Source organism: Pteropus alecto, unplaced genomic scaffold (genome assembly GCF_000325575.1).
Source record: "Pteropus alecto unplaced genomic scaffold, ASM32557v1 scaffold16, whole genome shotgun sequence".
Lineage (NCBI taxonomy): Eukaryota > Metazoa > Chordata > Mammalia > Chiroptera > Pteropodidae > Pteropus > Pteropus alecto.
The window spans coordinates 2,911,169-2,926,217 of NW_006438867.1; the positions used below are offsets into that span (position 1 = coordinate 2,911,169).

The following is a 15,049-nucleotide window of genomic DNA, read 5'->3' on the forward strand; positions in this document are numbered from 1 at the left end:
TCCATCTTCTTCTCTCCTGCTCTGTTAGAATTGCTTTCTCAGTGGTGTCTTGACTTCTGTCTTCCCTCTAGCCATTCCTTCACACTGCAGCTTATGTGATCTAAGAGCTGGGGCTGGTGCATAAAACTTTGACCTTATGGCCTACCGCAGCCTTACTCTAATTTGTCCGTTTTTATTTTATTTTTTGAGAAGGACGTCTTAATATCTCACTATCCCTTTATAGTACTGTGGAGTAGAGCATGCTATTATTTTATTTTTATCTGGAATGCAGTCCTCTTCCTTTTCTGCCACTGAAAATCAGACCTTTGCTTCACCTCTCAGGACAGCATGAATTCTACTTCTTTGTTGATCGGCCAGTGGGAAGTGGAGTGATTGTTTTCTCCTTTGAATTAGGATCGTCTGGACCATGTATTTAGCAATGATCACTTACTGCCTTCTACGCTTTTTAAAGACAAATTCATGACAGGATTCTTGTCACTCCCCAGAGTGTCTCATTCAGGTCTTGTACCTATTATTTAGGATTTAGGAGATTGTTTTAAATTTTTACATTTCATGGCCAGTGCTGTATATGCTTGTTGCCATTTTGTTACTCGTTTTTCTGTTATTTGTTTGAAGAAAGTTTTAGCCACAACAGAAAACATTTTCATGGTTTCCAATACAGTTTGCCACATTGCTTTCCAAGAGGGTTGTTATCAATTTATAATGGTGTTTTATACTTATATTTTATTGTGTTTTTATCCTTTGTCATATATTTTAGTACCTTGCATTTTAGTAAATGATAATGTTTACACATTATATTAATCCATTGTTGTATTGTAGGTCTTCAGTCTATTTTCCCTTTTTTATTTTAGTTTTACTTTATATCAGTTTTAAATTTTAAAAGATTTGGATTTGCCTACGTTTCCCTTTATGTTATTTTTCTGTTGCTTTGCCTTTGAGAAGTCGACATACAGATCCAAATTTTATGTTCTGTAAGCTTATTTTTATGTACTATTACATTATGTAACTTCCATGGAAGGATGATTCATAAGTGTCTTTGGGAATCTTTCTTCTTGCCTTTAACAACACTATCAAAATCTTCTTAAACCAGAGCCTCCAGATAGATTATGAAATGTTACTGTGTATATCTGAGATGGTCTCATAAAATATAATATCCAGAAGAAACTTTATGATATCTTTTTCTGTAAATAATGTCTTTCATGTAATTTAACCCACTTCAATTTCAGAGGGTTCAATATATATTTGAGCTTCTCCAGCTTTCACTATAACTCACAACAGTACATTTTAATTGCATGAGAATGTTTATAGTCTGGAGAAATAAAATATATTATGAGTATCTTTCACTTAAGGTAGTTTTAAGTATGCCACTTTTAGAACTTAAAGGAATCCTAGAGGAGGTAGCAACAAGTTTTACTAATGTGAAGGATGGAGATTTAGTCATTTTCAGACAGGTCAAGCGATGTCTTCATTGACATCAGTTGTAAATTTGCAAGTCACAACTCTTAGCCAATGAAAACCCTCCCAAAATAAGGGGACACAAGGAAAACTTCTAGAATCTTCTAATATGGCATCTTTTTGAGGAACACCTTCCTGGCTGACTTACTACAAGTCTGGTCAACCAGGGAGCTGGTACCATATTACTGGAAGTTTTCGATAGTGACTTAGAGAATTTCTTTTAAGTGGAAATCTTCTAATTTAATAATGAGAATCTATAACCAAGTAGAATTACCTTCGCATGTTTTTTAATAGGAAACTTTGTTAGGAAAATATATTTACATACTTTGAAGAATAACAGCAAATATAATTAAAAATGCATATGTGATTTTTTTAAAACAAAACACAGACTCTTCATTATCTTAAAAATTATCTAATATACTTTCGTAGAAATTATCCCATTCTCCAGAGTCCTCAAATTACCTAAATCTTTCAGGGAAGAATCTACAATATTCTGATAGTTTAAGAGGTACTGTTTAGGTTCAAACATAATTTTATGCTTTATTTCCTTACCTTTCTTTTTTTTTTTTTTATTAACTGTCATTTTCTTTTTCTCTATCTTTGCTTAAAAGCAAATATTAGTTTTCTGGCTTTTGTGAACGCCACAGCAATTCAGACAGATGCCACTTCTGCAGTTCTCGATATTTGTTGGGATGTCTTGGACACACAGAGTATTAAGTTTCAAACTGAAAATCAGTCTTAACACAAAGATTTTTGGCTGAAATAAACTGGAACCAGAGTGACAGCACAGTAACCAACCCGCAAGCCGTTATGTCTAGTAGCTTCTAGCTCCACTTCTAAATGGACTTTTATACCATTTCCTTTAAACCATCTGTGATCTGTGCCATTTTCCATCCTTGTCTCACTTCGCCTGTAGTAAGTAATCCAAACTTTCAAAGCAAATTCTGGGCTATCAAATTTCAGTGTTTGTCGGGGGTTTTCCCACCTATCCAAGCAATTCTTGGTGACACCAAATGGATGTCCTGCAATTCATCTCGATTCTGACACTTTCTTCCTAGAGACAGCATCAAAGACCAAAGCTTAGGGTCTCAGTCCTACAAGACTGTCCCCCACCCCACTTCAGATGCCAGTCATAAGTCCAGGTTGTCCTCTGTGCTTCTGATGGATTGGCTGATAGGAGGTCCGCATGACTCCCTCCTTTGGCTCTGTTAATTTGTTAGAGCAGCTCCCAGAACTCACAGAAACATTCTACTTAACTGGGTTACCAGTTAATTATAAAAATGTGTAAGTCAAGAACAGCCAGGTGGAAGAGACCCATAAGGCAAAGTATGGATGGGGAAAAGGCTTGGAGCTTCTGTCCTCTCTCAAGCACGATAGATGAACCAAATTTCCATGTGTTCAGCAGCCGGAAGCTTTCCAAACTCTGTCCTTTTGGGTTTTATTGAGGCTTCTTACGTACGCATGAGTGATTACATCATTGGCCACTGGTGATTGATACGACCTCTAGCTCCTCTCCCCTCCCCGAGGCCAGTGGGGTGAAACTGAAAGTTCCAATCCTCCTATCACATGGCTGGTTCCCTTGGCATCCGGCCCCCATCCTGTGATGCTTTCCAAAAGTCATCTCACTGACATAAACTCAGGTGTAGTTTAGAGGGGTCTGTTATGAATAGCAAGACATCTTTGTTGCTTTATTGTCACTTAGGACATTTCAAGGGTTTTAGATACTCTGTGCCAGAAAGGGTGTAAATATCAATTATATATGTATTATTATAAATCACAATATCAGTCTATTTTGCTCAAGTATACCTTAGTTTAGGTAAATTAACTTTTCTTTTGTTGTCACAGTATAAATTACACCATAAAACTTTGAGATGGCTTAGTGTACATGAAAAGAGGCATATAATTATAGGTATTATAATTATCAGTTATAAATTTTTAAAGGTCATTGTAAGTCTTACTTTGTTTTGTTATTTTTCAATGACCTTTAACCCACATACCTCATGTAAGGACTTGAACGCACTCCGTTGATGATGCTGTATTCATGAATATAACGTATCCCTTAACTCTCAGCCCCAATTTGAAAAAGATTAAACACTGGGTACCCAGAGCTATTTGACCAAATCAAGACTGTGTACTCTTCCCATTCAGAACAATTATGACTTGTTAATTTACACTTATCAGTGATATTATCACCTTTACAAAGCTTTTTTAAAAACAAAATTATGAAATGCTATCAATTTGAATTTAACTGATTTAAAACAGAGACCGGGTCTCCTAATGGTGGGGAGTTCAGAATTATGATTAAAAGTAACCAAAATGTGGAGTCAAATAAATTTAATGTAAATATATTCACACAATTAAATAGAAGCTTATTAACATAAAGAAACCCATCTTTACTTTTCCTAAGTCTTGAATAACGTAGTAGATTTTAAAGGCCAGTGTTGCATGGTGTGCGACGTTGGATTTGGTGGCCAGCTCCTTGCTCTCCTTTTAGCTGTCACTGTCCTTTTACCACAATATCGTCCTTTATTGGAGTCTTGCATCCTTCTCCAAGACTTTATTCCAGTCTTTATATCGGATAAACCAGGCAGAGGGCCTTCCAAACGACAGCATAGATTAAATACAAGTTTCTTCTCATTGTTGCCACTTGAAACAAACCAATATTACTTTCTCAGCATCGTCGATCTTTTAAAAAATTACAGTATACTTTATCGAAGATGTTAAAAAAAAGTATTTCTTTTCTCTTTCAATAGACGCATTCTATATTGTTATGTGAATACTTTAAAATTCTTTTTAAAATAAATTATTTAATTATTTTAAATATATTAAATTATTTAATATTATATAATTATTAAATTATTTTTAAAACAATTTTTCTTTTCTAAAGTTAAAAAATATTTTTCTCTGTTGAATTATTACCTTAATATGTAAACTTAACAAAAAAGTTAAAATTAAATGTCTACAGCCATGCTACCCTGAACATGCCGGATCTTGTCTATCTCAGAAGCTAAGCAGGGTCAGGCCTGGTTGGTACTTGGATGGGAGACCACTAGGAAGACCAGGTGCTGTAGGCATAAAAAAAATTAAAAAATAAAAGAAAAATTAAAACAATTAGACAATTGCACATCTCCAATTAGCACAGAATTCTGACAGACTGGCTTTGCCAGTTGAAGCATGAGCTGTGGGTCTCCTTAGGGAATATTTGGGGCATCCTCACATTGCGATGAATCCAAAGTGTTGCCCGCTGGTAACTATGTAGCTAGAAATAATGAACACTTTATAAGACCTGCTTACTGGTTTCTGGTAATTTCATTTCTAAATTTTCCTTTCAGGCTCACTGCAGCCTCAGATGATTTTTACCTGTGTAGCAATTTTGCATTTGAGATCACTTTAACCTCTATTGTTTAATTCAGTCTTCACCCCAAACTGGTGACATAAAAGTGGCCACTGGAATAGCCTTTATCCGATGGATGAATAAAGTACCCCTGAGAAGACCAGCAGACTTGCCCACAGTCACACGCTTGGAGAGGCTGGATTTGAGCCCAGACTTCCAGTTCTTTCTTCCCTCTATCTCATGCACGCTGCCTTTCCACAGAGCCTTCAGAAACAGCCCTGCTCTTGCAGTTCCCTTGTACACATTTTTTATATCTGTATAAATCGCAAGAACAGCATAGGTGGGACCAGTCATGATCTACGAGGTGAATCGAAAGCTGGTTTGCTAAATTTGTACTATTCATACAACTTCTAGTGAGGCATCATGTATAAACACACGTTAAAATATATTTTAAAAACATTTGTAAAGCAAATGTTTGATAACCTGTATAACTGTGCTTTTCTATTTTTGAAGCCTTGGTTCACTTATTTTTATGTGAATACTTATCCTCTGGCATTGGATGCTTGCACTATTAATTTAAAAATAGGATGAGGATTTAGATAAAAGTAAATGGGCTGTGTAGGATTAGTCCTAGGTCACTTTACCTGCAATTAGGAAGGCTTTTTAGCATTTTTACCTATTCCCAGTTACAAAGACTTGCTAACACAGAAAAAGGCCTTTATAAAATATTTAATTTCAAAATGCTTTGACTGACTTTATGAAATACGTATATAGGCGGTCCCCAACTCCTGGGCCATGGAACTGGGCCGCACAGTAGGAAGTAAGCAGCGAACAGTGAGCAAGCGAGCAGAAGCTTCATCTGTATCTGCAGCCGCTCCCCAGCACTAGCATCACCGCCTCAGCTCTGCCTCAGATCATCAGGCATTAGACTCTCATAGGAACACCTGTCCCTGGTGCCAAAAAGGTTGGGGACTGGTGATAAGATCAGTTATTTGATAATTTGTTATCGCTTGGTATGTGTATTACTTTTTGTGAGTGTAATCCACATCTACTTAATAGTCTGAATTTTCTGATTAAACGATTCTCTGTTAGGGAGTCATTTCTAATAACAATTTTATGTATTTACTTTCTTTTTAGCTTTATTGGGGTATAATAGACAAATAAAATTGTGAAATATTTAAAGTGCACCTTGTGATGATTTGGTATACACACACACATTGTGAAAGTGTTCTTCCCATTTAATTAATTAATATATCTCTCACCTCACATACTTATCCTTTTTGTGTGTGTGAGAACAATTCAGTTCTACTCTCTTTGCTAGAATTCTCTTTTATACTATACAGTGTTACCAACTGTAGTCACCATGTTTTATATTAGGTCCTGAGTTCTTACTCATCTTATTTAATTATATTTGTTTTAGAGTCAGTTTAAGAAGCTACAGTTTCTAAGTTGACCAGTCTCAAAACCTTTTATCTATAAACAGGTGTGAACTGGCTTCCTAGTGTTTGTGGATCGAGTGCTCAGCCCTGTGTAGATGGGAGAGGAGGAAGGGTGGTTATTTTGCTTGCTTTTGGAATTTTACTTGGCTGTACAAAATGTTTAGCAAACACTTTCATCAAATTTATAAATTACATAGCTATTTTAAGAAGCTGTTTTCTGACCCATTTTCAGTTTTTAAACGATTTCAGGTGGCAAATGTAGGTACCTCTGATTTTGAACTTTTCTGCAAATAGAAATATTCCTAAATCTCAAAGAATACTTTATATTTTGAATTCAGTTTTATATCTTTTTGAAGTTTATTAAATACCAATATTTCTACCAATATTAATGATGAAGAAAGGGAGGGATGATGATGTTTCCTCACCAGGATACCAATCTGTTACTGACAGAGCCAGATTAGAAGTCAAAAATCTTTCTTCTTAATTCTTAATCATACTTCCATTGTTTAAAAAGTCACAACTAGCTTTCACCTCTAAGTAGAAAAGAAAAATATCACAGAGTATGAGAAAGGAAATGAGTTTACCTTAGCTTAAGCTTAAACATATTTCTCTTTTCCTTAGGAGAGAGTTATGTGTGTGGCTCAATTGAACCCTTCAAGAAACTGGAGTACACCAAGAATGTGAACCCCAACTGGTCTGTGAACGTCAAGACCACCTCGGCGTCCCGGGCGGTGTCGTCACTGGCTACTGCCAAAGGGAGCCCTTCAGAGGTACGGGAGAATAAGGATTTCATTCGACCCAAGCTGGTCACCATCATCAGAAGTGGGGTGAAGCCACGGAAAGCTGTCAGGATTCTGCTGAACAAGAAGACTGCTCATTCCTTCGAGCAGGTTCTCACTGACATAACCGACGCCATCAAGCTGGACTCGGGAGTGGTGAAACGCCTGTATACCCTGGATGGGAAACAGGTAAGAGAGGTATCGTGGTATGACCTTGACTTTACAGGCAAGAACCAGGGAGGTGGGAAATTTATATGGCCTGTGATGGGAATCTGAAACATACATTCTACTGATTTTGGGAGAGTTGGGTCATTTAGTCAACAAATATATAGCTGTTGGCTTCAAACCAGTCCAAGGATAGTGTCAGACAGGATTAGCCATTGGAATAAAGTAAAATGCCCATCTCTGAAGCTTAAATGATTATGCCATTATATTAAGCAATTAGTAACTAAAAAACTACTTCAGTTATTAATTGCTTGACATAACAGTGCTTTTCAGCCATTTGTTTTCAGTGTTGTCATATAGTAATGTCTTATAGCCTGGACCATGACTAAGATGTAGAGGTAAACTCTGACCAGTAGAGGAAAATCTTAGTGCTTTCTTTGGCCTAAATAATATTTTATAATTTACTGTCTCAGTAATGTTCAGTAGTGAGATTTATTTAAATTTTATAGATTTTTAAGTACCTATCCAAAGAACAAAATATTTCCATCCAGATGGCCTTAAGATGCATACTTCTAGAATATTGTACATCTTGTTTTGAAAACATAATTTTAGAATTAAAATGAAAGGTTTCTTCAGCTTTGGAATGTGCATCAGTTGACTTGGATGATGGCCATGTTAATATGAGTTGCTCAGATGAACTTAAAGGAAGTCTCGTGTGGACTTAGGTAAAGGTCTGACAAAACCCTGATGATGAGCTGAATAAAAAAACACTGATATATGTACAGTGCGATTTGCTGGTCATTGAGAGTTGAGAGAATTTTTTAAAGAGGATCATTTTTAACACACAATCTTTGCTTAAAATTTAGTTTTTAATGTGGGTCTGTCCAAACACTTTTTAAAAATTATTTTGAGGGCTAATTTGAATAATTTGCATGTAGAGTACATATTAAAAATCAAAATCAGATTCATAATTAGAAGGTTCATGTTATTAAATAGAAGACTAATATAGATTCTTGAAGGCTAACACATTCAAACTATGAATTAGAAATAGATACGAATACTAGAAAGAGTATTAGTCTTGAAAGAATTATTGCCCTAGGGATCCATTCAAATGCTCTGAATTATAAAATTCATTAGGAAAGAAGGAATATCTGCCAGTTGTTCATTTATATTCAACAATATTCTGCTTGTCTCATTAAACTTCCCCTAAGTGTCATGTGGATAAGGATTCTGAGGGGTGAAACACCCAGTCTTCTAGATCTAGGAGGATGTATCCTGAATATTACAACGTATCAGTGATCAGAGAGTCCACTGCTGGCTTGTGAGTTACAACAACAATAAGGTGACAAGGTTCATTAAATGTTTAAGCTATTTAGGGGTGCCCTCTGTAATGAGTGGCTCATCTGTCTTGTAGTTCTGCATTTTTGTATATTAAGTTTTCTCAAGATGGGAGTTTACTTGTTTTCATAAGAAGTAAAATTTACAACAAAGAGTACATATAATGAATCTTCTAACTCACCCCTCACTTCACAATTTTAGATGTTCCAAATTGCTACAGACTGATTCTAAAAATGTGCTTTAACTACTGCAGTAAATTGTGCCATCAACTGATCATTTGTTTATCCTAAGACTGAATTCCTGGAATAGGTACTCTGATGTTCTCAATAGTTTTTCTTCTTTTTAAGGAATTTATCATATTTTATAATAGCTGGTTTTGGTGTGGTTTACATGTAACTAATCCAATGTAATGGGAAAAAAAATCTAGGTTTAATGTGAAAAAACCGGGATTCAAATCTTGACTCTGGTGCAAGTTGTTTATATTTTTAGCAACTCACTGAGCCTCATTATACTCATCAGTAAAGTATGGATGAAATGATCACCTCTGTTTCATAGTGTGCTTGCGGGAGCAAATGTGATAATGCGTGTGAAAGCCATTTTGAATTATAGTAATAATGATCACAGCTTTATTGAGCATCGTTCTAAATGCTTTGTATGTGTTAGCACATTTAATCGTCATAACAGCTTTATTATTATCTCCATTTAACAGATGAGGATACTAAGGCACAGAATTTGTTTTAAGTTTTAAAATGTCTAAGACCACACAGAGTTGGAATTTGAACCAGTCTCTCTCCAGAGCCTGTGTGTGTAACCACTGTACCACAGCAGATTATATTAAAGGACCAAAACAGGTATATGTGTCCTGAAAATTTTCAAGTAATTTGTCCAAAAAATATCATCTGAAAGTTTTCCGCCATGTATTTTTCTCCTGCAGTCATTCTTCTGACTGTTGTATTCAAAACTGTGTTTTTTAGTACTTACTTACTTACTTACTCACTTATTCATTCATTCATTCATTCATTCATTCATTCATTTATTTATTTATTTATTTATGTTTGTCAAGCATTCAGGACCTCACAGATTGCAAGCACCTTATCAGTTTACAATCCCTTATTTTCTATTTTGTTTTTTAAGCCTACAGCACCTGGTTTTCCTAGGTGGTCTCCCATCCAAGTACTAACCAGACCCGGCACTGCTAAGCTTCCAAGATCAGACAAGATCAAGTTTGTTCAGGGTGGCATGGCTGTAGACTGTACTTATACTTTCTAATTTCCCTCAGAAATTTTATCTATTAAGGAAACATTTTCTTTATATTTTAAGGCTAGTACATACGAACATAGAAGATGTTGAGAGTTGCTTAAGTAAGATTCTTTATGTTGTAAAAACGCTGGTCATGTAGAAACATAAAGCACAGAATACAAACTTCAAAATGTTGCAAGTGAGAGTTTATTTTTTTCTTCAAAGAAAAATATATGTGAGGGAACCTTTTTTGAAAAAAAGTAAATCTGCCATTTAAGGTTAATATGTTAGAATTAAATTCAATCAGAAAATAATGCAGAACATATCTATTTATTTATGTATGTATGTATGTATGTTTGTCAAGCATTCAGTTTACTGTTGTGGCATTTCCTCCATTGTGGCATATTCTCTTCATAGCAAGGGTGGTGAAAAGCTGCAGAGGAATTGGATGATAAAGTGGAAAGAATATAAAGACTCTTTGCATGGGTTCTCAGTAGGAATAAAGATGCTTCCTCGTGGACCCCAGGAGTCTTTAGAATCATTTCTGTTCAAAAGAGAGATCTGTCCGCATGAGCGGTTTGTTGGAGTAGGGTTCTTTGACAGCCTTGCAGAGACTAAGGCTTGATAAGTCTCTGAGAATAAACCGCTTTCCTCCAAGCCTGCCTGGGGCATGATGCTCTGCCATAGCAGGGTGGGCAAGTGGTGCTGCCACCATCTTACCTTGGCCATTGTGGCAGTAGGGTCCACGTGCTGTCAGCAGGACATCACCCTTAAGATCACTTGTTTCACCTCTTTTATTTTTATTAGTGTAACTGAGCCCTTGTATGGAGTCCATGAACAGATATGGGAAATCCAATGGCCAATAAAATTTTTAAAGGTAATTTTTTTTTTTTTGCATTCAGGAAATAAAATTGTTTTAAAAACTCGATAGCTCGAGTGCTTTGGGTAAATGAGTAGACAAGGAGATGTGCAAGCAGTTATGGCTTTTCAGATTGCCTTCGTGTGGTCCGCAGACGTATCCCCGGAGTGGAAACGGGGGGTCCTGGCAGTGGAGCCGTGAGGGCCCTCGCCTGCGGGTGCATGCGTTACTCAGAGATGGCACCAGGGGGCGCAGACCACGCCCCGTTCTCGCTCGTTCCTGCCACTGCTTGGCCTCCTTGCTCATCGGCCTCTTGGCTTTGCCTCGAGCCCTAACCTAAGCTTTCATTACACAGCGCTTTCTCGAGTTTTTAGGCTGAGATAAGGAAATGAACATTTTAAAAATGCCACATCACGTAGAAGATGTTTTGCATGAAGCTGCAGTTTCCCCCGATGACCCTGTGGCTTCCGAGCAGCCTATCGGTGAGCAAATACTTGCTAATTACTTCAACTCCATTCGTTATTCAGGCCTGAAACCATCTGTTAAAGTTTGCTTCCTCCTCACCACCTTGTGCTCACCGTGAGATTAGGCACTTTTGCTGGCAGGGCTGGGAGGTCAAAGAAACCCTTGCCATGTCTTAAATTCGGTGATGCATTGCTTATCTGAGCCTTCATTCAGGCCCCATAAGAAGAGAAGAGAGCGATTTCTAGCTGAAGGTTCCAGTCACGTCCCCTTTCTCCGCGGCCGAGTGAGAGGCTCTCTCTTGCCCCTGTCCAGGTTCCAGTGCTGTGATTTTCTGTGGATTATTCCCTCACCCTGCTGGGCAGCTACTCCCGGAGGTCATTTAGATTGTGACTATGTTTTAAGTGATTAAAATAAGCCCAAAAGATACGAGATTTGCTGCAAAGATATACTTGCATATCTCCTGACTCCTTTTTTTGGGAACAGCTAATCTGGCAGTCTTGAGCTGCTAAATCTGTGATTTCTGAATCCTTGCTTTAGAAACATAAACCACAGCAAGTCTCAGGACAGCTGGTGCCCAAGCAGGCAATTTATAATGTAACCGTCACAGATCAGACACTTCCCAACCATCTCCCCTTCCCCACTGGAACAGAGTAATATTTCAAAGTAGGATAAACTAGATAGATTGATAATATTGATATTGATATTGATAAACTAGATTGCTTTCTACGTAGAAAAAATATGCACATCTCCATCTTATCTATTCTTCAATAAAATAGTAACGGAGGGGAAACTCACTCAGGAATGTTATATTTTTATCTTACAGGCATTTCACGTAAGTCATGCTCTTTGTAAAACCCACCACTAACATGCTAGAGTGAGCAAACAATCTATTGTCTTTCTAATATGGAAAGAACTAGGAACCTCAGCTGACGTAAAGCTGATTTAGGTGGTAAACTGTGAGAACAGGCATCATAGCTGCTGCCTCAGTCTGTTCAGGCTGCTATAACAAAATACCAACGACTAGGTGGCTTATATGCAACAAAAATTTGTTTCTCACAGCTCTGGTGGCTGCAAGTCCAAGATCAAGGTGCTAGCGGATTTGGCCTGGTGAGAGCCCACTTTCTGGTTAACAGAAAGCCAAGTGTTTGCAGTGTCTTCTCGTGGCAGGACTGGCTAGGGGGCTCCTAGGCCTCTTTCATAAGGACACTAATCCCTTTCATGGGGGATTCACCCACATGACCTAATCATCTCCCAAAGGCCCTGTCTCCTAATACAGTCAATTTTAGGGGTTAGGTTTCACATAGGAACTTTTCGGGGGACACAAACATTCAGACCATAGCAGCTGCCAGGTAAAGGGAATCCAAATAGCTGCTAATAAATTAATAAGTTACTGTCTTCTCTGTTATATTTTGATTATTGAATTCCCTTGCCTATTATAAACGTAGAATTCAAAAGATGCTTGTGAGTCATAATCGCAACCATTTATTTTAGGTAACTAATGTATGAGTTTATTAGAATTCAGGAAATGGTAGTGATGACAATAGGGATCTACCAATCAGATATCATAAAATGGTTTTCATTTTTTTCTTCTTGGTTTTGAATACCTAATTCTAATCTGAGGTAAAAATAATTTGATTCACACTTGAGTTTAGAGAGTTTAGAATATTTCTTCCTCTTACAAGTTTTAAAAAGTGGTACACGTTACTACTATGTCTGACTTGGCTGTAGCAATTAATGAGCTTAGAAAGTATGAAAACCAGAGATTTCCAAAAGAAAAGGAAGGAATTTAGGATGTGACAGAATTTGGTTGGATGGAAAAGGAGAGTATCTATAGCTATAATAGTGGCTTTTTTAAAAAAATAAATAAATAAAACATGTGACAGCTGCAGTTAACTTCTTTAAGCATATTTAAATCCTTCATTCTTAGTATACAGAATTTTTTACTATAATGATTTGGTATAATATCTATGTCGTGAAAGTGAAGGTAACACCTTTTAGTTTTGTTTGCAATCTATGTGAAAAAAACAGTTGATGAAATAATTTAACTTACATTTGAAAACATCAAATTAAAATGCCCTACAGAAGCTCAGAGTACATGTTAGACCCTCCTCATGATTTCCTAGAGCTCTGAATTGATGGAAAATCTTAGCTGTTTTCAAAGAAAAAGGAGCTTAAAGATAATTATGATACTTCACTTAGGGAATTGGCATGTCTAAAATAGAATGTGCTATTTTGGGTTATATACCTTTGGTTGATATTCAGGACTTACAAGCTACACCTGTCCTTACATAAATAGTAATTCCTCCGAATTTGGAGGTTAAGTCCTTTTTTCCCAGTCTGAGCTTCTCTGACAATGTAATTATAATTATGGGCGCTTGCTGTGATTTATATTTTAAGGCTCAAATTAGTTTCAGCCAAAGTCAGTTTTCTGTAAATTGAATTCTAATTTGCCGTAAAGTGAATTCTGTAGTGTCCCACTGTAGAACTGAAGATATGTTTCCAGTATGCTGAAGGAACTTGGAGCTGTTTTATAAAACTGTGGGCTTTGGGATAATCTCCTAGTGGTGACTTCTGCTTTTGCGAAGGTGGAGACCCTGTCTGGGCCTGTGAGTCTCTTCTGCCCTGAGGGAACATGTCGGAGTGATGGAAAGAACTTGCACTTTAAAGTCAGCTGGGCCTGCGTTCAGATTTCAGTCTGAAAAATCTAGCTGGCTCGAGTTTCTCTTTCAGACCTGGAAAATTGTTAGTTCCCCACTTAACTGATTATGAAAGTTTAAAAATCTCATGTGTCGAATTTACTTGTAATAAGGAAATTTGCTTAGATATGCTATAATTTAAGCATAGATATATGCAAAACATAATTATAGGAAAAACACTAATTTTTACGGACTAGTTTGAAACATATAGTTTTAAGACTGATAGACTTAAGTTCAAGTCTGTCCTCTATGGTGGAATATATTCTCCCATTGGCAGGAGTTAATTCTTGTATACGCCTTAGTTTTCTTATCTATATAATGGGAATAATAATAATACCTGTTTTTTAAGTCGTCATGAGGATTTAATGAAACAATCTATGTGACAAACTCATTCATCTCATTGAATCATCACTACGGCTCTGCAAAGCCAGAACCTACTCATTTCTCAGTATAGTTCAAGGGCGGCCTCGTCTATGAAACATTTCCAGACTTTCCTATGTGGAACTGACAGCTCCCTCTCCTCAGGCTCCATTCACTGTCTATTGCAGGTAGCCCCACAATTTTGATTAAGCTGGCCTGTCTCTCCCATCAGAATTCATAGGATGAGACTAAGGAAGGTGTCCTATTGACTCTGGATCTCTAGGGCCTGACCTGGTAAATGCTTGTTCAACAAATGATTGAATGACTGAATGATTGGACGATTGACCAGTTTGTCCTGGGCCACAGCTTTGGCACTAGCATGGTGCTTCCAGTGAGCTGCAAAGTACCTTACAATCTGCAGTGGAACCACAGATTGTAAGGTACTTATCGTGGTGCTTGTTTTCTACCTCGGGCTCCTGCTTCATTAATGACTCTTGGATAATTTAAAAAAAACACATATCCAATTTTAGAACATTTTCTCTATTGAAAGAACTTTTATCCTGAGGAGAAACAATAGTTGGTCTATTAGAAAAACATTCACCATCAGAGTCAGAATATTGCCCTAAATCTTTCTGACATTGCCTCAGCCATCCCATGAATAAAGAGAAGGTCTAATCGATATGTTCTATGGATTTAAAATTGGTGATAGGCCAATAAGAGATTCACATGAATAGCATCTGGCCCAATTATTGCAGAGACACAAACCTGTGCTGTCTGGGGTGTTTGTGGTGCTAGGGTAGAGTATGCTGCAGCGGATTTTGCTGATTCGTTTAAATCCTTGAAACTAAATTAAATGAAAGAGGCAGTTTCAGAAATTAAATGGAACTTAAAAAAAAAAAAAGAATTTTAAATCTGAGCTA

At 36.9% G+C, this 15,049-nt stretch overlaps 1 protein-coding gene and 2 pseudogenes across 3 annotated transcripts in view; 2 read left to right on the forward strand and 1 right to left on the reverse strand.

Moving 5' to 3' along the window:
- Positions 1-15,049, forward strand: part of DCLK1 (doublecortin like kinase 1) — a 323,350-nt gene that overhangs the window by 7,880 nt on the left and 300,421 nt on the right. For all 3 annotated transcript variants that reach the window (XM_025049488.1, XM_025049489.1, XM_015592429.1), the window contains exon 2: positions 6,850-7,196. In XM_025049488.1, coding sequence (XP_024905256.1) covers positions 6,850-7,196 — 347 coding nt within the window. The remainder of the gene's footprint in view (positions 1-6,849; positions 7,197-15,049) is intronic.
- Positions 4,413-4,529, forward strand: LOC112482921 (annotated as a pseudogene).
- Positions 9,643-9,761, reverse strand: LOC112482910 (annotated as a pseudogene).